The sequence below is a fragment of the Synchiropus splendidus genome, chromosome 2 (assembly GCF_027744825.2).
Source record: "Synchiropus splendidus isolate RoL2022-P1 chromosome 2, RoL_Sspl_1.0, whole genome shotgun sequence".
Lineage (NCBI taxonomy): Eukaryota > Metazoa > Chordata > Actinopteri > Syngnathiformes > Callionymidae > Synchiropus > Synchiropus splendidus.
Genome location: NC_071335.1, coordinates 30549382 through 30570830, shown reverse-complemented (window position 1 = coordinate 30570830; position 21449 = coordinate 30549382). Strand labels below are relative to the sequence as shown.

At 41.3% G+C, this 21449-nt stretch overlaps 2 protein-coding genes across 4 annotated transcripts; both read right to left on the bottom strand.

Annotated features, from left to right (window-relative positions):
* Positions 1 to 1332: 1332 nt before the first annotated feature.
* On the bottom strand, positions 1333 to 13883 carry LOC128754533 (calcium-binding protein 2-like). Of its 2 annotated transcripts, none has more exons than XM_053857226.1 (7): positions 13626 to 13883; positions 13322 to 13504; positions 3664 to 3694; positions 3049 to 3183; positions 2390 to 2499; positions 2006 to 2153; positions 1333 to 1819 (listed from the first exon to the last, which is right to left on the bottom strand). In XM_053857226.1, exons 1-7 carry the CDS (start codon positions 13683 to 13685, stop codon positions 1794 to 1796), a joined length of 693 nt encoding a protein of 230 aa, XP_053713201.1. In that variant the 5' UTR covers positions 13686 to 13883; the 3' UTR covers positions 1333 to 1793. The 2 variants fall into 2 exon arrangements, with proteins under 2 accessions (XP_053713201.1, XP_053713200.1); XM_053857225.1 differs by lacking the exons at positions 13322 to 13504; positions 13626 to 13883 and adding exons at positions 6586 to 6795; positions 6868 to 8174.
* A 2424-nt stretch (positions 13884 to 16307) lies between these two features.
* Positions 16308 to 21449, bottom strand: LOC128754261 (prostaglandin D2 receptor 2-like). 2 transcript variants are annotated; one of them, XM_053856756.1, is made up of 3 exons: positions 21222 to 21449; positions 17313 to 18300; positions 17052 to 17238 (listed from the first exon to the last, which is right to left on the bottom strand). In XM_053856756.1, the coding sequence occupies exons 2-3, from the start codon at positions 18291 to 18293 to the stop codon at positions 17188 to 17190; spliced, it is 1032 nt and encodes a 343-aa protein (XP_053712731.1). In that variant the 5' UTR covers positions 18294 to 18300; positions 21222 to 21449; the 3' UTR covers positions 17052 to 17187. The 2 variants fall into 2 exon arrangements, with proteins under 2 accessions (XP_053712729.1, XP_053712731.1); XM_053856754.1 differs by having other exon boundaries at positions 16308 to 18300.

The following is a 21449-nucleotide window of genomic DNA, read 5'->3' as shown; positions in this document are numbered from 1 at the left end:
GATGTTGGTCAATTTGGAGGTTGGAACTGCCAGGCAGAAGGTCAAGAAGAAGGCCAAGGAGGTGGACGTGGTGAAGGAGAACATGAAGTTTGCGGGTTTGAGAGAAGAGGAAGCAGAGGACAGGATGAGATGGAGGAAGATGATCCGCTGTGGTGACCCCTGAAGGGAGAAGGGGAAATAAAAGGAAGAAGAAGACGTGAGCCGTTGAAATAGTGGTAAAATTTTGATCCAATGGGGAAAATTTTCACACAAATATTGGACTATCTTTGGAATTCTGGGTTGTGGGCCCCAAAGAGGTAATAAAGTTAACAGCAAAAACCATCAGTGGGAGGCAGTTTGGATGTATGCATGCTATAAACGTACTGTTCCCTCAGCAAGGAGGCCATGGAGTATGCTAGACAGTAGGATGACAATAGGTGAGGTTGGAAGCCATCAGAAAACAAAATAAGTAAACAAAAAATAAGCCATGTCCCTTGCCCCTATAACAAACCAAAGTGTTGCCAAAGTGTTTTTGTTCCGTTACACCACTACTGGATTAGAAGGAAAAAGGAAAAGTGGAACACTTCCCGCTACTGGAAGGAGATGATATTGTACCAGGAAAGACAGGAGCAGCAGCACAGGTGAGAACAAGAGTAACAAATGAAATTTCCCAGTTCTTTTCTTTATTTATGTACATTGCATATATTCATCATCTGACAAGGATATTACTAACATTAGAGCTCCAAAAATATACTTTTCTTTTTGCTGGTGACACAGGGGACGAAAACAATTGAGTGACCACACGCATGCAGAAAGTTGCCTGACTGTAATCTCATCTGTGGTCCAAATATCACCGCCACTGAAAGGAAAACACCATGATAGAACATGAAACACCATAAAGTCAAACTCGGCTAAACAAGTGGTCCAGTTCGCTTTGGCGAGATTGATTAACGTTGTTAGCTAGTTGACGCTGCTTTTCTTCTGCTCCAACCCACGAAATATTAGATACACACACTAGCACATTTTCAAGTTTCATTTCAATAAATTAAATGAAGTCTACTGCTACCTTCCACCAACATTCACCATCAAAAGTTTGTAAAAACAGTGTTGTTAATTTCATTCTTCCAAAACAAAAATCACATTGCATTTGCTGTGCATCGAGGTATCAAATGCATATATTTAAAGAGCTATAAAATTTTACGTGACTATGAGTTTAGAAATGAAATATTTTTGTCAAACATTGAAAAATGACATTGTGCACACAAATTTGAAATGCTGAAATGCTGAAATATATATATAGTATATATATATATATATATATATATATATATATATATATATATATATATATATATATATATATATAGTATACATTGAGGTCGTCTTCACCCTAAGCTTTCACCGATTGGTTTGAGTAAATATATAATTACAATAATATATCAGTATCCATGTTGAAAGTTTGTGTTGCTGACTCCATGGTGCATTCCATTCAATATAACATGTTTCACTGTAGCATAGCAGTTGAGATGGGGGTGCTATAATTGGGTTAAGAGATTAATTATGATTATGACCAGATGTTTGTGGAGAGGTAGCATTCATTAGTGCAACAGTCGGGTTTTTCATCAACCGCCACTGGTCATAATCTCTGAATAAATGTCATTATACATTCGTACAACAGTAAGAAGAGGGTTTTTTTGTCCCTGGAAATAGTGAAGTCACTCAAACACAGACACAGGGGAGACAGGAACAAGTCTTTGTACATGAAGAAAAATTCCAGTAAAGAGCAGCAAGAAGTTCGGTCTGCATCAGTGAAGTCAGCGAGACATCATCCGCACAAACTCTGCGGAGACAGAAAAAAAGATGGACTCTGGCACAACTCTTTAAATAACAGACTAAACAGACTATCCCATACTAAAACAGCTAAAATCTAACTAGGTTTTTTGAAAGAATAATTTGAGTTTTTTTTTTTTTGTTGTTGTTGCCGATCTAGTTTGATGTGTTTGTTGTTTCATTTGCCCTCGCTCACCCTCAAAGTCCACCTGACCGTCACCGTTGAGGTCGACGTCACGCAGGATTTCATCAATCTCTCTGTGGTTGAGCTGCTCTCCCATCAGCTTCTTCATGGCCTCCCTCAGCTCCGCCAGGCTTATCTGACCGTCTCCATTGGAGTCAAACTGGACAAGAAACAAGTTCGGTTTGGAGTCAGACACGCTTCTTCGCTTGTAAAATAACTCCAACCCACAAAGGAAGAAAACCTGCTGTAATGAAGGATAATGGTATACTACTCTCCTCCAGCATGTTCGGCATTAGATTCATCGTAGTTGTTTCTCTTTACTGTCTTTTATTTAATTTCCCAAAACAGACAGATAGTAAAAGAAGATGGAAAATAAGCAGAAAAATTCTGAGGAACCTCTTTAAAAGCGTCCCTCAACTCCTTGACTCCGATCATGTCTGCAGTCTCAGCGAGCATCTTCGGTCCCATCAGCTCCACGAAGTCCTCAAAGTCAACTCTTCCGCCACCTAGTGGGTGAATATGAGTATTATAATAACTGGAACATTAGTGTGTTTTTCCATTGTATTTCTTACATTTTATTCATTATCATATATAATCATGTATGTATTTGTACATATTTATTTATACATATTATTTCTTTTCCACGTCATAACAAAAGTAAAAAGTTGTTGTTTTTTTTGTTTGTTTGTTTTTTTTAACATTTTCTGCACTGTATAATACATCCTCAAATCCCCTGAACTCCCTCATGGTCGGGTCACTGTTTCCAGCTTAAGGAGCACCAAGGGCACGAGTGGCACCAAAACAAGTCTTATATAACGCCGATTGGAGGTTCCCATGGATTTGCTGTGTTTTAACCGAAGCTTCAGATGATATTTGATATTTCAGAAGAATGATACGAGACGAGCTCGCAGACTGACGTCACTGGACTTATAGTAGGTAAACAGCACCCTCTATTGGAATTCTGTCAAATCGCAGAAAGCCGTGTTGTGTTTTTTTTTTTTCCTGAAAATTGAAGTGGTGCCACTCCGTGATGGTGTTTTTTCAGCAGGGCTCACAGATCTGTTGGCTGAGCTCGATGAGTTCCATCTCTGTGGGCATGTATCCCATCGTCCGCATGCACTCGCCCAGGTCCTTGTAGCTGATGAAGCCGTCTTTGTCTTTGTCAAACTCCCGGAACGCCTCACGAAGCTCTGCAGTATGAGACAAACCTTACCAATCATCATCATCATCATCATCATCATCATCATTCACTGACTACTTCATGCATCTTCATCATTGCATCACTACTTGGTCTTGTTTATCGTACTTTGCAGGGACCAATTCTTGGCAAAACACTATCCTTGTGTGGATGAAGACTTCAAAATAACTAGGTCATTATATTTAGGTTTAAGTTGGGTTCAGAGTCCTGGTTAAGGTTAGCCATTTGTTTTGGATGGTTAGGTTTAGGGGGAGAGGCAATGAGAGACCCCACAAGGATAGAAATACAAATGTGTGTGGTGTGTAGTTGTAAAGGCCTTACAGCCTAAGTTACTGACCTCAGCCTAAGAACTGAGGTCAGTAACTTAGGCTGTGGCTCAAGATCAAGAGAGATGCTAAAAATAAAAATATATAAATAAATAAAAATAAAAAATAAATAAATATAAAAATAAAAATAAATGACAGCAGTGTACCTTCCATCTCTTCTGGTCGCAGATCTCTGTCCTGCAAAGATGTGAAAATTACAAGTTAAAATACTCACACACACATATAAATATGACAGGATTTAAATTTAATTGAGTCAATGTCTTCTGTGCAGCATGTTGCGATGGCACAGTTGTCCATATGCCTCTGCCTGAAACTTATGTTGTGCAAAAAAAATATGCAGATCAGAGTTAATATACGAAGAGCATTCATTAATTTACAAAACCAGAGGGTATTAGTGGACACAAGTCTGGTGTTGAAAAAAATAACGGCACAGATGGCTTCTGGTTGATGCTTACGTCTTTACTTCCAGCTTGTCAAGATACTCCTCCAATACAAAAACAGACACATCCTCCTACACAAAACTGTGCTCCCACACAGGAAACAAATTCCTACTGAATAGCTCACTGTCTGTCTGTCTGTCTGTCTGTCTGTCTGTCTGTCTGTCTGTCTGACTGTAATGGAAACACCTTAAAGCTTTTTTAGCTTTTAGGTGTTTCCATTATTTTGTCCAACCCCTGTGTGATATTATTATATCTAATGTAGTATCAAATGATGAGAGTGAAATTAATATAGGCCGATCATTTTTCTTGAAAATCCCAATAGTAATAATTACATGGTCACCCTGACCATAACTACACAACAGAAACACAAAAAAGAAGCACCTGAGGACAACTGTAGTTATACCAAACATGGAAGCAAAAGTGAAGCAAAAGCAAATGTTAAGAGAGAAAAGCAAAGTTACAGGTACAAACCTTGGCATACATGTGTGCCCCGAAACCCAAGCCCACAAAACCTGAGTCTTAAATACAAAAAAAAAGAGAAAACCTCAGATAGAACATCTACTTTCAGCACCTGGACAGCTCCAGCAAAAGAAAGTAACTACCCTAAACAAAGTCTCTCTAAAAAGTGTCAGAGGCCAAAGGTCCTTCCTAAAAGCATGACACTGAAACTTATGCCAACAATAGCGCTGAATTGGACCAACCTTATGTCCAGTCAGAATGAACTGTAAGCAAGATGACAGATTTTCAAGTTGCTATGAGAGATGATTTTCATCTACTTAGCTATGATATGCACATGAGCATACTACAGTGGATGAATGGAGAAACACACAACCACAGCATGGACGTCTACGCAGAATCAAAATGTATGAAAACATGAAAAAAAAAAAAAAGCCACACTGTTCTCTGACTTCTACTATACAAGTACAAACATGCTGGAACATTGGAAAAATCCGAGTGGGATGAACTCTAACAATTTGGAACAGCAGCAGCAGGAAAGAAATGGGGGTGGATTAAAAGGCCGCATGAGCAGGGACAGTGACAAGAGATTACAACGCAAAATTGTATTACAAATCGCAAAGTCTTATCAGTTTTTCAATGTGCCCTGGATCTATTTTATTTTTCATCTGCAGTCGGCTTCAAGGCTATAATGTGATGACCGTCGACCCACCTGAGCGCACCTGGAACGCTCCGGAACACACCGTGCTCAACATTTTTGACTGACAGGTGCCACGGTGCCAGTGAGCCACTTACCCATTAAGCGCATTAATTTCAGTGAAAACACGAACACGCACGGCTGGCAAGGGCAAGAGTCCAAGGAGACATCAAATCATTGCCGTGCATTTTTCAGCGACAGAAATACAACCAGATGATGCGGCTGAATAAAAAGCTAAGGCTTTTTTAGAAACAAAACCAAATAGAGCAATTACATGCGAATCTTAGCCCTTTTGACCGTGTAGCAAGATATTTTGTAAAGCAATCGCTCCTCTGTGCCTGTTGCGTGTACGCCTAAAAGCATAATCCCCAGCCTGTGTCTGTGGTAGCCTGCATCCTTGATCAGCTTTATGGTGGGTTGGTTTTGTAACACTGGACCTTGAGCAAGTGCAGCTGTTGTAAACAAAAAGTTGAGGGTGAGCAATTTCATAACCTCAATATTCAAATGGGGTATTTGCACAGAAGCCTGTTTATACGGCAGTTTTGGTGAAGATTAGCCACCATTTTACTAGTTTAAGGCTGACTTCCGGTGAGTGCGTCCAAACGCTGTCTCTTTGTAGGACAGCCGTAAGAGCTATGTCATCGTTTGCCAGGTCAAAAGCTTTTGTGAAAGGTCAGAGGCAAAATCATATTTCTACGATCAAGCTCCAATGAGACAGATTGATCTCCAGTGGACTCCACTAATGGAAAGCAGCTGACCAGCCACTGTCCTTTTAATTCATGTCTCATATGTGCAAACTTCAAACAAATAAAAGTTGAAGCAAGTCGATACAGGCCTTCCCCATTTGTTCTTGTGGGGAAACCTGTTTTTTAGGTCTGGAGTTGCCATAAAAGCAACTGTCTAAATATATGTCACATGTGGCTGTGCCTTATAATACTTAAATGTTACTATATTACCATATATATGGTAACAAAGCGGTTAGTACCTTGTCAGTTGTCGTTTCATAACACTCAGTCATAGTGCTAAGCATGCTAATTCAAGAGAAATAAGTCATGTTTGCTGAAATAGAAAAAGGGTCTACATAAAGTTATGATCTGACAAACATGGCTTGCTTTGCTGTGGCCTGAGTTGAACAAGTCAAAGAAAAGAAAAGAAGCAGGGTATTATCTTGCTAGCTATTGTTGTTAAACATATGGGAGACACAATTTCTGCATCTCAATGTAATTTGAAACGTGCCACCCTCCATCCATTTAGCTAAGTAATTCCACTTTTAAATTAGGGCTCATCAGGAAATGACAGCGATATTGATCTCTTGTGAGGTATTAGAGTGAAACAAGGGGTGAGTGAGAGATCACCGGTGGATTTATGATCCCAATCACACTCCAGAGCCACAGCGATGCCAATGTCCCTTTCATCATGGTGTTGCGGATGAAAGAACGTTGTCAGTAGTGTGTGCAAGTGTGTGGGGTACATACAAGTTGGCTCTGTGCAAAGCTCTGCCTGAGGAAGATGCACGCCGGTCCCACTATGTTGTGCAGCATGTTGCAGTTCTTAACCAGAGCGCACACCGGATCAATGAACTCGCCCTTCTCTTCTTCCGCTTCCACCTCACCTCCGTCTCCCAGGTGAGCTAACATGGCCGCTTCCAACGGGCTGCTGACGCTCCGGTCTGCTGGGGTCGCCCCCTTTCACATGCAGAGTCACAGTCAGGATTCTCACTCTCCAGTTCTCCAAAAGACACAGAAAAGCCACCTTACCTTCATCTTTTTACTCCTCTTTTTAGACGCCTTGTTGACATTTCCCATCACCCTCTCACACCCCCTTTCTGGTAAAAATGTCCTGTTCAGAAGTCACATTAAAGTCCAGAGATCGAAAGCCTTCCACCTCATTTGCAGTCCATCTTCCACCACTTCTATTTTCACCACATCTGGCAGGACGGAACTGAACCTCTGTCATCAATTCAAAGCGTGTGAAGTTGCATTGAATCCTAAAATCAAAGTTCCAGGAGGGTGAGTGACGGGGTGTGGCTGATGAGCGTGGTCATGTCAGAGGCAACCTGCTGCCAAGTGGGCTCTGATTGCATGACTCAACCATTTTCAACCTCTCCCTCACTCACCACATTTTTTTTCTGCCTCTTTAGCCGCCACCCCTCTCACCACAAGTGATCTCTTGAATTTGTACCAACTTAATCTAATCCACCCCACCCACCTTCCCTGCTTCGGCCTCTCAATCACGGTGCTTTTTGGCCTAAATGGGACAAGCCCGGCAGAAGGAGGGGAGTGAGAGATAGAGAGAGAGAGAGGGATGTGAAGGGGGAGGGGATAAGAAGAATTATAGAGAGTTTGCGCGATGGTTAATCCCTGGCATTTCAGATTAGAGGTTTTGTGTATTTTGGAGTCAGGGCAAAATCAGGGAAATGGATTCCCAATGCATGTTTCATTTCGGAAGTCAATGTGTACTATAAACAGCTAGCTTTGTTGCGAATGGACGCGTTTCCACAAAGAGAATAACACGACGCCACCGTAAAAGGATTTTATCAAGCTTCATCCAACACTGACTAATATTTCCATCGCCACTGTCCCGACACACATTGTAATCCATGATGGCAAACCTGGCGCTTCTCTCAAGAGTTGCCTGCTGTTGGCTTTTTCAGGGAGCCATTCAGCAGGTCATGGGGATTCTCAGGCTGAGCAATTCAAAACAGCATGCATTAGGGAGTCTCTGTGAAAACTGATTGTTGGAATCCCCAGAAGCTAAACCCTAACCCAAAAATCTTATGACGAGTACTGACCAAAATTTAAGACCATACAACTAAGTCAACAAATTCAGTTTCATAGTAGATGTGTAATTTATTTAAATGATTATTTTTAATGAGGGGTATTACACTGTAATAACGTTTGAAATTTGTATACTTTCTTACATTATTTAATATTAATGATACTGACATTTAGTGTAGTCAACATTTCTGAGAGTGAAAAGTGAGCAGTAATATGCAACTGTGTGTATGCATGTGTGATCTGTTTGCCATATATGTAATGAGTGAAATATATATTATTTCCTAAAATCAAAGCTAAATATTTCGCTCCAACACCTCTGCATATTTATTTGACCCTCCGCCTGAATGTAAGCCACATAAATGGACGTATTTCTTTTTTTTCTCCTCTCTCCACAAATTCGCTTTGTATTAAATCCCTGGATTTTACAGTGCAACAACTGACCTGCAGAGTGCAGCAAAGATCTTTTTTTTTTTGTTACTGGAAAATGGAGCGGCGTTAATCTGTCGTTTGACCCCACCTCCGCTAGATGTCAGTATATCGTGCTGCGACGGGAACGTTTACTCTCGCTGTTCATTTTCTCTCTTACGTTATTAAGAGTTAAAACAAAAATAATAGGTTTCAAAGTGAGCTGAGACAATCTCGTCCTATGAGAAAAACCTCTACTGACGACAGTTATATTTGGAACTAAGCAGATAACTTGTAACAATGGATTAAAATCCACAATGTCATTGTTATATAACAGTATGCGATGAAGTTGGACACCACACAGATTAGCAAAGGAGAGCCACAAACATCTAATGAGCTTTTTTTCCCCCGGCATCTCACCAAAATCGTGTTATGCTAACCCAGTATCAAAGTCAAATGCACATATGTCTGCAAACACTATTATGTGGACGGTAATAACTCAGCCGTTGGGTGAGAATACAACTTCTCCCATTTGACAACAAACACACCAGATGCCCAAGAGAAAATCCACCAGACCAAATGATGGACAGAATCCAAAACTCTGGATTTTGCTTGGTTTGTTTCAGGTCAAACATTTTGGCGTGTGCCGCGTACAGTCGTGTTCCTACACTGACACACAAACACACATTAACTCAGGAAGCCTTCGAATCAGATCAGACTTACACAGTGAGAAACCTTTTAAAATGTGGTCAACAGCATCTGCTGATGGCATATTAGAGTCAATGACAGCAAACTGTGACACCGCATTAAACATGTACTTCCCACAAATTAACATTTGATCCTACAGAGCAAATCATATGGATTCACAAGCATTTATGTTGAAGCAAGACGTCATCGCCGTTGTGGTTTTAAGTGCTCACATTGCTCTGCATACGTCAAAGAATGCTTTAAAGTGACATAATCTCTAGGTTCTCATCTGAGATGCCATCGGTCGGATACATTACAGGGAGAATGATCAGGCCGTTTGTAAATCCATCTGAAGAGTGATGTGGATTTAACATGCCAGTCTGTAATGCAGTGGTCCAGACGTCCACGCAACTGTCACAAGCCAAATACCCAGACCCGACCCACCACAGACACCAGCGCCGTCTGGAAGAGGGGGCATTTGGAGGTGGTCTCCCACCCTGGACTGGGTTTTATTTTTCCATCTCAGAGTACCCAAATGTCTGTTCTAAATTGTAGGAATGAAAACAAAAGTGTAGTACAGAATCATCCAGTTTTTCATGTGCAAATGAAAGTATCCCCTTGTTAGCTGTGTTAGCAAGAAGTTCTGGATGTTGGTTTTGGTTCGGTTGTTCTCATTGACGCAACCAGTTGGACCTTGACATTGTAGCATGTAGCATTTGTGCATGTCATGTTTCACTTGACTGCCTAGTTTATGTCAGAAAAATGTCTTTTTTTTTTTTTTCAATTCAGTGGAAGAAAGTGTGCTGATGAAAAGCAACTCCATATTGGGTCATCATATTTTCAACCGAATGCTATAAATCAGACCACTTTGCTGAGATGAAGACTAGTAAAATATCATCCATGTGATGTAGTTGGGATTATCCTTGAGACCTTTATGTGACCGTAACATCGGCATTCAAAGCGGCAAATGGTGCCAGTAACTGAAATGAATCTGCCATCATTTTACAGACACCCTTATGAATGCCAGAACTGCCCCACATTGCCACATCTGCATTACTGTCTGCAAATCCAGCCCTGCGCCCACCTGTTCAGATTTTAGTGATATGGAGTGCTTTGACCTAAAAAAGAACATGTGGGCGAGCTGGATTAAATGTACGTAAAGTGAGGGATGTTTCTCTTCGTCACTCAATCTAGACTGTTCTCTGAATCATCTGTCCAAAATATCTTTGGACTTCCCGACGAAAACATCTGTCAGGGAGAGATGAGCTGGTGAGACAGCTATGAACTCAGTAGGTGGCGCTGTTGTTACAAAAAAATATTGTGAGGTTTCAAATCCAAAGAGTTTAGGGAGGAGAGGTCAAGTACAACGTTCCATGAAACATTGGGGGACAATAGAGATTGCCTTCAACGCACACGCACATCCATTCCAACTAGCTCCAAACATTGTAGATTTGTGCTACAAAATTATACACAAAAAACAATAATAATTATGATGATGATGATAATAATAATAATAATAACAACAACAACAACAACAACAACAACAACAATAATAATAATAATAATAATAATAATAATAATAATAATAATAATAATAATACCGCCAAATGATTTCAGATTTTATAGATATAACCTAGCTATTTTGCCATAACAACCTGAACCCAACTTCCTGTCTATCAGAACACCTGACCACTTGTTTCACATGGCTAGCTGGACCTACCTAACCCTTGCACTTAATCCCTTTCTCTTCTCAATCTCTGGGAAAATAATTGCAGAAGTTGCCGATGCACACAAAACATCTGTCTAGCAATTGCGTTTTTTGTAGAGTGGGGAGGGGGGATCTGTATCAATCTGGCCCGGCCTTTCAACTTCTTTAATCTTCGCTGCCCCACCAATCCCACCCCTCCTCACATTGTCTTATCATTCACTCCATCTGCTGCACGGTCTATCAATGAGAACCCAGCCTCCACTGCCCTTCAAAATGAAGACAGCAGTGATTAAATATACACAAGCTTCAGCGCAAGCATCTGCATCAGTGAAGCATAAAGCTGCTGACTTGACAGTTTGTGGCTAAAATCAGGAAAAAGTCTTTGTTGCTTCCACACACAAAGAGACGTTTCCTTACTGCAAATATTGAACCTGGCGGCATCAGATGATGACACCAAGAAGTTTGTTAGTTCACGTGCCTCCTAAAATATCTTCATTAATTGCAATACCATTTAAATTCAATGGATGAAGTATTTTCACTGTGAGTGCGGATTTCACGAAACCTGACCAACTTTTTTAGCATATAACTAATATGCTTCCTGGCTCAGAAATAGATGCTGAGCTTGTGTTCATTGTATAGAATCAATACTATGCTGCATTTGTTTAAAAACAAACAAATGAAAGAGTTCCGACCACATTTTAGGTATTTATAGATGGTGTTGGTGTTCATTGTTAGCGGAAGCAACTAAATAATTCATCGGTTAAACTGACATCTTGTTTTTGGTCTGTGGGAGGTAATTGGAGAGTCTACAGGAAACTCACTCAAGTGCCTGGTGAACTCTTATTCAACATGCTAAAGTGCAAACCACTGTCTACAATGTTTTTTTTTATTATTATGTTGATGTTATGAGCTATTTTCTAAATGAAATTTAGTGAATACTTTTGTTAAAGTTTTTATTTTAATGAAAAATATTCAATGTCAGATATGGTACGAACACTTCCCGACTGAGAGTCACTCCATGCTAATGTTCAGTTACTATCCTCTTAATAAAGACATTTTTGATTCATTAATTCTTAAATTGTCTTGCCAGTCTCACTTGGTTCACAAAAAATCGGACATCAACGTTCCACCAATTGTTATTGTTACTATAAAGGTATCCATTTGTGAATGAAGCTTCCTATATTTTATGCATTAGGTAGGTTTCCCCTCTGCATGAATTTATCTGAACGGAATTAAAATATACAGTACAGTAATTAAGCAATAGTTGAGTCCGATTTTCTTTTCCCATTTTATTTGCGAATAGAGCAACGCGAGAAACAAATACATAGCAATGGCCAGAACTGGGCTAAATTAGAAGTCTCTGGGTTTTGGTGCCGCTTTCTAGGTTAATGTGGATTCACGAAAGCGTTGAAAGTTTGACTGTATGGGCCTCGTTGCTCTTCTTCGTGGCTCTGGTGGGTGTGTCTTTTAGGTGCTCTGTTGCGCCACTGCCGCCTGGTGTCCGACTCATCTCATTGCAGTCAATGATACTTAAATGTGAATTATTTAGATAAAATAAATTTAGGATCATAATATTGGGTATCAAAATCCCAAGCCACTAGGTGGGGATACTATAAAATCGGTAGATTCTGTGGAGTGCAGTCAGAAAAGCACAATAGTGTGTAAATTTGTGTGAAGGACAAGGAGGATCAAGGATTCTAAGCAACAGCAGCCAGAACAAAAAGCATGACAACAAGAAAACTAAAGAACACCAAAAGGGTAAGAGGAGTCAAGTATCAGAAGAGCAGGTAGAAGTGCGAAACGCTAGCGAGTCAAGGGTAGCGCCACAGACAGACAGGTGAAACAAGTGAACAACACCTGTCTATGAAACAAGCAAAAAACAACAGTAATAATAACTCATTGGAAACAAAGTCATGAGCTGTGCATGTTGGCCCTCATGACCCAGACAGAAATATCAGATACAAAGCTGACTCTAATAGAAAAGATCCACATCACATCACTGAAAACAATATACCGGTAGAAATATTGTGTTATATACTATAAATTACAAGCTAAAAAAATGTCCACTAAAATTAAGAAACCTATTTAAATGGCTTCTTCCTTTGAAGGAAAGCGAGCAGCTGAAATTTGCTTACTGACCTCACCAAATACCTCAGGCAACATGTATTCACAGGCCAAATATGATTACAACAGAAGGGAATAGCTGAGCCAAACAAAGTATGATCCAATGGCAGGATTTTTTTCCCATCTTTTTTTGATCGAACTTTTTAACTTTCAAAGTCCTTAAAATGTTTATGATTTATTTTCTCACTAACTTCACTGCCTCTTCATTTTTATTTGCTTTTTATTTGCTTGTTGTTTTATTTGTGTTTGAAACTTAAAAGAAAACGGCAGGAAGGAGTTACACATAATAGTAGCACTGAAGGCAAGTATAAATCAATAAGTATCAATAAGTATAAATCACCACAGTGCTCCATGTCAGGGACGTGTGCATCACTATTATTCAACTTGCGCAGACGGTGTTATCAGAAAGTTTATTATGTCATTGACTCTTCTCGTGAATGTCTGTGATAATAGAAGAGTTTCAGTTGACAGCAAATAAACCATTCATTTTGCAAGATGTAAGAGTCCTACCTGCCCAAACACAGAGTCGACAATGGGCCTTAGCTTCCTCCGTTCACCCTCCTGAAGCCACAAGTCTTCAGGGTCCTCAACTGGAGAAGAGAGACTCAAGGTTTTTGACTTTGTCTTCGGGGGCCTCTTTATACTGGCCGAGCTCCAGCGCCGAAGCGACTCAATCTTCTTTTTAATAGAGCCCTGGAAACAGTACAACATCATCGAGCTTTCTGCTTGTCCCCTGCACTGGCAGCAACTTTCCTCATGTTAGCTAAAAATAAAGAGTCTTCCCGGTGTGGAGGCTCTCGCAACATGGACTGACCTTCTTCACCAACTTCCCCTCTTGCCCCTCCAAGGACGAAACGCTCTTCACGTCAGTCATCTTTGCCGCCCGGCTTGCATACACACAAGCGCCTCGCTCCTCTTTACGCGCTTCTTTCCACTTCACCTCTTTATCTGGATGAAGAGCGACAGACACCGGTTGATAATCTGAGTCGCATCATTGCTCCTCCTTCCCTCATCCGGCTCTGTCATCCCCTCTTTCCTGTATCACTTTCTCTGTCTCTTGCTGCCTTATGTGGCTCGTATCTGTTTACGGACAATGATGAACCTGATGTCACCCTTTTATGTGCCCAAATACGCACCAATTTATCATTTGTACTTGCTTTTAGCCCACGTTTCATGTGAATTAAGTGTGTCACATGCAGTTGCCACGATTCGCTGCTCGTGTGCAGGGATCTCCAATAATCCTCCATTTATTTGCGCGCTCTCACTCTCGCTCTCGCTCTGTTTCTCTCTTCCTCTTTCTGATCTTGTTTGTTTTCATGTGCTACATTTTTTGTCCTCAATCTCTCTTTGTTTTTGTTCATTGCAGTGAATATGTGGGTCAGCTTCTGTGTTGTGAGTACAGAACATCGTCTTTGGATCAAGCGAAAGGAACTTTTGATTTATTCTAACTCAAATGGATTAGACAGTTTCCCCACACACTGCAGAGAGGGATGATTTCAATGGTGTTGTGAGGACATTCTAGTCAAGTCAAGCCATCGTCTGGTCAAGCCACGTCTTGACTCATTACGTCTCGTCTAGTCATTGACAAGTCATTGTCTCAAGTTCAGTTTTGTCTCATCATGTCTTGTCTAGTCAACGTCAAGTCGTTGACTCAAAACTTGAGTCAAGTCTTGTCTCGTCTAGTCATTATCAAGTCGTTGATTCAATTTATAGTAATCCAAGACTTGTCTCATGATGTCTCATCTAGTCATCGTCAAGTCATCAACTCAACTTCAACAAAGTTTTGTTCCATTACGTCTCGTCTCTTCTCGTCATTGTCTCAAATTAAGCCGAGTCTTGTCATCATCTCAAGTTAAGGTAAATCTCATTCCAACACGTCTCATCTAGTCATTGCCAAGTCAGTGTCTCAACTTTAACTGAGTCTTGTCTCATCATGTCTCGTCTAGTCATTGTCAAGTCATCGTCTCAAGTTGAGCCAAGACTTGTCTCATCATGTTTCATGAGTCATCATCAAGTCATTGACTCAACTTTAGCCAGGTCTTGTCTCGTCAAGTCATCATCAAGTCATAGGCTCAACTTTATCCAAGTTTTGGCTTGTTGTGTCTCGTCTAGTCATCATTAAGTTTTTGACTGAACTTTAGCCAAGTCTTGTCTCGTCACGTCTCGTCTAGTCATTATCAAGTCATTGTCTCGGTCTCATCACGTCTCATCTAGTCATTGTCAAGTCATCGTCTCAGGTTAAGCCATGTCTTGTCTCGTCATGTGTCGTATAACCATCCTCAAGTCACCATCTCTTCAAGTTTAGTCATGTCAAGTCCTTCTCAACGTCTAGCCGACTGTTCAAGTCCCGACTCATCCAGCCACTATCAAGTCAAGTCCCCATCTCGTCCAAGCAGGGAAAGCCAAGCCTTATAAAACAGCATCGACACCACCAATCAACTCCCAGTCAAAAGCTGATGTTGTTGAAGTGGTTTCACATTTATAGCATTTCCATGACCATAATGGCATCAACAGTAGAAGAAATGAATTCCATGCACTTTACTCTGAACATGTGTGTGTAGCGCCGTGTTCTGGTGACAAACAAGGGAGCTTGATTTTTCCATGACATCAGGAGATTACACCCTGTGCGACTGCCCTCATGTGCAGTTTGCATATGTGTGTATTTCAAACAAATATCACGGCCGTTCAGACCCACAAATCCAAATTTGACAATGAAATCCGTCATTCTACAAGTAATGATTTGCCAGCGCTTTGAAATTCCGCTGTGTTTTTCACTCTAAAAAAAAGACGACCTCAGCTGCAGCAGGGTTAAAGAAAGTCATGCATCATGCTTTTAATTCTCTAGTCAGCATCTGTCCACTATAAGTACTACACTGATGCATTAAAGCCTTCTGTCTCTCTCCTGCTGCCACAGTCTCTCTCCATTCCATCACCTTCATTGGTGCCCTTTTTTTTGTACATGACAATGTATTTTATTTCACTTCAAACGAACGAACAACGCAAAACTATTTACACAGAAACAAGTACAGAGATTATCTGGATGGGAGGAAATGTCAGTGTTTGTCTGACCTGTCAGAGTAAATCCTTCTTTGTCATTACATTCTGCCTCTTGACTTCTCTTCAAATTACTGCTACCTCTATGATAATCCCTTGCTGCGGCGGTTCATGTTACACCTCACCTCATCTGTGTGTGTGAGCCTTGACTCTTAATGTGATGAAGCCTCACAGATGAGGAAGTCTTAGGCATTGATTTCTCACTTGCTCCGAACCCAATCACAGAGAAAGCTGGTCGACCGCTCAACAATGGGGCTTTAAAGCCTCTGTGGATTACATGTAGCTGCGTGGTAATCCTTTTGTCATGGTACGTCTGTCCCTCGAATTACCACAGTGCCACCCTCTGGTGGGCAACTCTGAGATGGAACTTGTAAACAATTATAAAGAAAGACAAAACAATGTCGCTCTGAACTCCATTGTTTGAAGCAATTCCTTTATTTTTACTGTCATTTTATTTATTTTAAGCAGAGTCAAACCCCTAAAAAAACAACAGATTCATAGTCCACAAATCTCACCTGGGTAGTGATGGGCTTTTAACACGTCAAGAAACAGTGTTATTTTCAGTCTGCTCTGCGATATTTAAATTTTTACCAATTTTCTCATAATTTTTCAACCAAGAGCGCCACCTACTGTGTTCAAAGAAAGCGGTCACTGTTTACTTATATTTCTTACACAGTTTTATAACGGGCACCCTGAAGTTTCATATGTCGGCATACAACATTGAATATATCTGTTGCAAGCAGAATTCCTCTTTTTTTTTGCCTGTCATGTAAGTTGTGACATGTCTTTAAAGAGGGCAAGTAGCTGCATCATAGTTCATGCAAGATTACAAATCCCACAGTAGGGTCCCTTTTTTTTTTACATGGCTATCGATACATGTTTGACCCACTGCAAATAATGCAAAAGTATAATAATCATGGCTTTTCAAGCACCCATACAGGAAGGAACCTCAGAAAAGATTTGCTTTCTTTCATTTCCTTAACAAAGGACTGTCTGTTCAAGGAAATGCTGAAAAAAAATCACTGTTGTGCAAGATCATGTTACAGGAAATGTGGCTGTGTTATCTCACACAAACCTTTCAGAAAAATTACAAATGAACATTTTCAGTGTCTGGTTGTCCATGAGATTCCTCTTTGCGTTCATGTGTGGAGTCAGAAAAACAGGGCTCCAGGACTAGTTGGGCGTTCAGTGATGGATGCGGGGAGTGTGGACATCTCGGGAAGGTGGCTGTTGCAGGACTGGCGTCTCTGCTGCTCCTTCGCCGAATATGCTTGCTCTTCCCTGGTTTTAGCAGGATGGGTCCTCTCTCCTCCACCAGCCCATCAAAAACTGCTCCGAGACTTTGTCGGACTCTCACGCAGAAGTCTGGGCAGCTGAAGGCGTAAAGGATTGGATTCAAAACTGGATTTAGGAAGGCAACCGTCGTGGCAAATGGAAGGCCACCGACCACTATTTTGAAGCTGTGCTTGTGGTACTGAGCCAACACTTCAATCATGCAAAAGATGTGATAGGGAGCCCAGCAGAGCACAAAAGCCGCAATGACAAAAGCCACCATCTTGGTGAAGCTCTGTGAAAGCTGACTTGGAGCACTGGAAGTAGGCGTCAGGGATGATGGTGAATTCGTGGTTGGAGGTTTGCGGAAGATGCTGATCATTTTAGATGATGCTGTCTCTGCCTTTGTCATGATGGATGCCGCCCTTTTTTTCCTTCTGCTTCTGAGTCCAAGGCAAATCTGGATGTAACTCCCTGCTATCACCACTAGCGGGAGCAAAAATGCCAGCAAGAGCTTGGAGACCGCCGTCGCTGTCTGTCTCACCTCACAGTCTGTCTCCAGCGAGGCTTCAGATGAGACATATAAAGCAAAATTATGATAGCACAGCTTCCTGTTGTCTTCTGTCTTAGTCACAGCGCGGAACAGGAAATATGGAAACATATTAATCAACGCCCATAACCAGGCTACGGCGCACACTTTCCATGCTCCTGCCACTGAGCGATGGTTTTGACACCACACCGGTTTCACCACCAGTAGGCAGCGGTCCAGGGAAATGGCTGCCAAGAGAAACGCAGACACAAACATATTTAAGAAAAAGATGGACGCCTGAATTTTGCAGAGTGGATATCCCAGCTCCCAGCTGTGAGAGGAGCTGAGGTAAATGGTGAAGAGGGGAAGAGTCAGAGTGGCCAGGAAGTCAGACAATGCCAGGTTCAAAACCCATACTGAGGCTACCGTGCGCCGTTGCAGACGGAACCCAACCACCCAAAGAATTAGGGCATTTTCCAAAATCCCCAAACCAGAGATCAGACCATGGAAGCAAACCACGGCCCAGTTGGCCTCTTTGCTGTTGTTGAGGGAGTGTTGCTGCATGAGCTGCAGCAGGGGGCAGTACAACTGTCCAGCCGTGCTTTGGTTGGTGGTCCCGTACAACATCGCCGCCCTGAAATATAAAGTCAGAGTCAATGATTCGATTAAGGCTGCTTTATCTAACACTTTCAGGGTGGAACTGTAACTGTGAAGATTATTTTAATTCACAGAAGTAAATGGAATTCCATCCCACAGAGATAAACCTCTTCTCCTTCCTCGTGTGAAAGGAGGAATCCTGGAAGCAGCCACGACAGTAATTGTGATTGTGTTCAGTCAACAGTGAGTGTCAGTGAAAAGAGCAGGGGGACTGATGTTGCCCTCCATCGAGAAAACCAACAATTGATCAGAAGTTCCAATGAAGATGAGTTGTGTGTTCAGGTATGTTCCTTTCAGAACAAGCTACAACAGATCTACTTCACTTGATCACTGCAACGGACTGTCCGGAGGAGTTTAATGGTGTTGCACCCGCAGCTCCAATATTCTATCAAACATGGGTCGTGAAGTTACATCTCGTATGTGTGAATCCGGTCGTCACGGCTTTGATTTAAGATACACAGTCTCACTTCTACATACACACTGTACATCATCAGTTAACCAGCGCTGAGTCCTGTTCATGGTTGAGGGGAAAGCTGGAGTCTATCCCAGCGGTCATTGGGGAGAGGCAGGAACAGACCCTGGACAGGTGGCCAGTCCAGGGCGCACACACACAATTAACCTAGGGGGAGAAAACCAGAGTACCCAGAGATAACCCACATGCACATGGGAAGATCATACAAACTCCACCCAGAAAGGTCCAGAGCTGTGCCCTGAACCTTCATGCTGAGAGGCAGCAGCCTGTGTCACCAGTCTCACTTCTGTGGAGTGAAAGTGTGATGATTTTAAAGTGGACTTCTGCGGTGCATTGTGATGCTTAGGTGCAATATATCTCCAACACGACGGTACAAAACGATGGGTTGGGCTTATGACTTGGACCTGCATAGCAGAGCAAGCCATTTTTTGCAAGTCCAAGTCACAGTCGGCTGAAAGGTCTTATCATACACAGAACCTCTGACCGTCAATAGGTGCGACTTAAGTGCGACTCGAGTCCCCATCTCTGTTATACAGTACCTCGTGTGGCTGCACCCTTCTTCAGAATCACTTAACTTTCGAAAACTCTGGAACGCTACATCAGGATAATGTTACGCTATAGCTGAGGCTCTGCTCTTTGAGCCAACATCTGTTTTTTTGCCACAGTCATTGACGCAGTTCCTGATGTGATGCCACTTTTTTTATAAAGACTTAAAAAGAAATGAGCTCCTTGGTGGAGGTCTGCTCTGCCTTGTGCTCATGTCGTGATACTTAATAATCCGTAGACTGAGTGTAGTAGCAGTACAGATGAAGCAGACAGTGATGGTATCGCCACATGCCCCATGTGCAAAACCACAGACGTGTACGCACAGGCTCACTTCTCATTTCAGTCAGTCCAACAATGTCGAAATGAGTAAGTGCAATTGAGCATTATTAAGACAGTTATACCGCAGAGCAGCCATTCATCAACGCAGTAGACTTAAATGATAACAATTACAGACTGGTGTTGTGACACAATCGTGTGTTTCGACTTGTTTGTTAATAACATGCACGCATTTTCACACTAGGAGCTAGCACAAGCCAAAGATGTGCTTTTCATACAATAGTGACTCTGCAAAAATAGAACTAGTAGTGAATAGCAGACGTTCTATGAACGAATAGCTCCTAACAAGGAAGACATTCTTGGAAATCTTGTGTCACTCTCAAACCTATGACATGTCAATTCCTGTTTTTGTGGCAAGCCACAGTACATACCAGCAGATGTTGCTTTGTCTCACTGGCTGTCGATGTCATACAATTCAACACAAACATCACTGCATATTACATTATACATGAAAGCAATATTGGTTGTTGATGAGTCTCAGGCTCTGTGTCGATTTTAGTCAATTGAGGTGAGAACTTTCAGATGTTTCTTCAAACTATGATCAGATCGAGTTACGTCTTTCATGTTATGCTGATTTATATGGATGATATGATGACTAATATATTCTGGTGTGGATAATTTCAGGAACAATGATGTGGCTGAAAAGAAAAATGAAACTTTTCCTCCATCGTCACTCTCCTCCTGACACATCTGATATATCAAGGTCCTGTCAGCACATGAACAAAGACTGGATGTTGCCATCACAGAATGTCTCTTGCACAGATGTTTACCAGGGTCAAACTGAGCCCGGGATAATGACAAGAAAAACAAATCTGTTGACCTCCTACTTTTGAGTCTGGAAGGATGCTACTGAAGTTGACGCCAAACATCTGATGTTTTTCTATTTCTATATTGATTTAGTACAGAGGATCGCTGTCACTAGCAACCTCACTATTAGTGCACAATCTGCTGAACTTGAATATGGTGTCTGATTTTTGTCAAGTATGAAGGATTTTTTTTTAAATAACTCAAAATATTTTGTGTGACATCGCTAACAACTTCACTACACTTCAATACACCTGCACACTGTTTGAACCTAGTATTAAGGATTTTTTAATGAATGAAAATATGTTGAGTGACACTTGTAATGACTGCAATCCACTGTACCAATATGACAATAAATCAATATTTCTGCAGTAAAAAAGTATGAAACTTTTTTTCAATATTAGTACATGACCTGACTCTAATTTTTGTCAAGTATCAAGGATTTTTTTTTTAAATTAAATGAAAATACTTCGCTACTTTCACTTTCCCAACTTAGAGAAGCTTCACTTCAAAAGCCACCCACTCAATCCAGTTAAATATTTTTCAGCATTTCCCATCTGGGGTTGCCACCACAAGTCGGCCTCCTCCACCTCAACCTATACTTTGCATCCTCCATAATCATGAATATCCTTTCCTTCATGAATGTCCTTCATCCAGAAAATGACAAAAAAGAAACATGCGTCATAAGTATTAGTAGTGGTAGTAGTATTAGTATTAGTAGTATATGAAATTCCACTCACCTTGTGTTACAGACCAAAGAGAAAGTCAGTGTTATTCATTTCACACTCCTTGCCTTCTTTCTGATTGTTTTCCTGCCCCCAACAATCCTCAGTCCGGTTCTGTCGCTTCTCTACAACCTTCCCGCAGCAAGAATTCAGGCACACACGGAAGCAACTGGTGACGTACAGTAAAGAAACAAGTGAAGGAAACACACAGGGTTAGTGACTGATGAATGAAACAGATGAACC

Bases quoted from the DNA above. Each gene is read 5' to 3' on its own strand.
- LOC128754533 (XM_053857225.1), bottom strand. From the start codon at position 6,915: ATGGGAAATGTCAACAAGGCGTCTAAAAAGAGGAGTAAAAAGATGAAG. The intron at 6,796-6,867 runs GTAAGGTGGCTT...TGCATGTGAAAG, and splicing joins AGAGGAGTAAAAAGATGAAG to GGGGCGACCCCAGCAGACCG. The intron at 3,695-6,585 runs GTATGTACCCCA...ACATCTTTGCAG, and splicing joins GCTTTGCACAGAGCCAACTT to GACAGAGATCTGCGACCAGA.
- LOC128754261 (XM_053856754.1), bottom strand. From the start codon at position 18,293: ATGTTGTACGGGACCACCAACCAAAGCACGGCTGGACAGTTGTACTGC.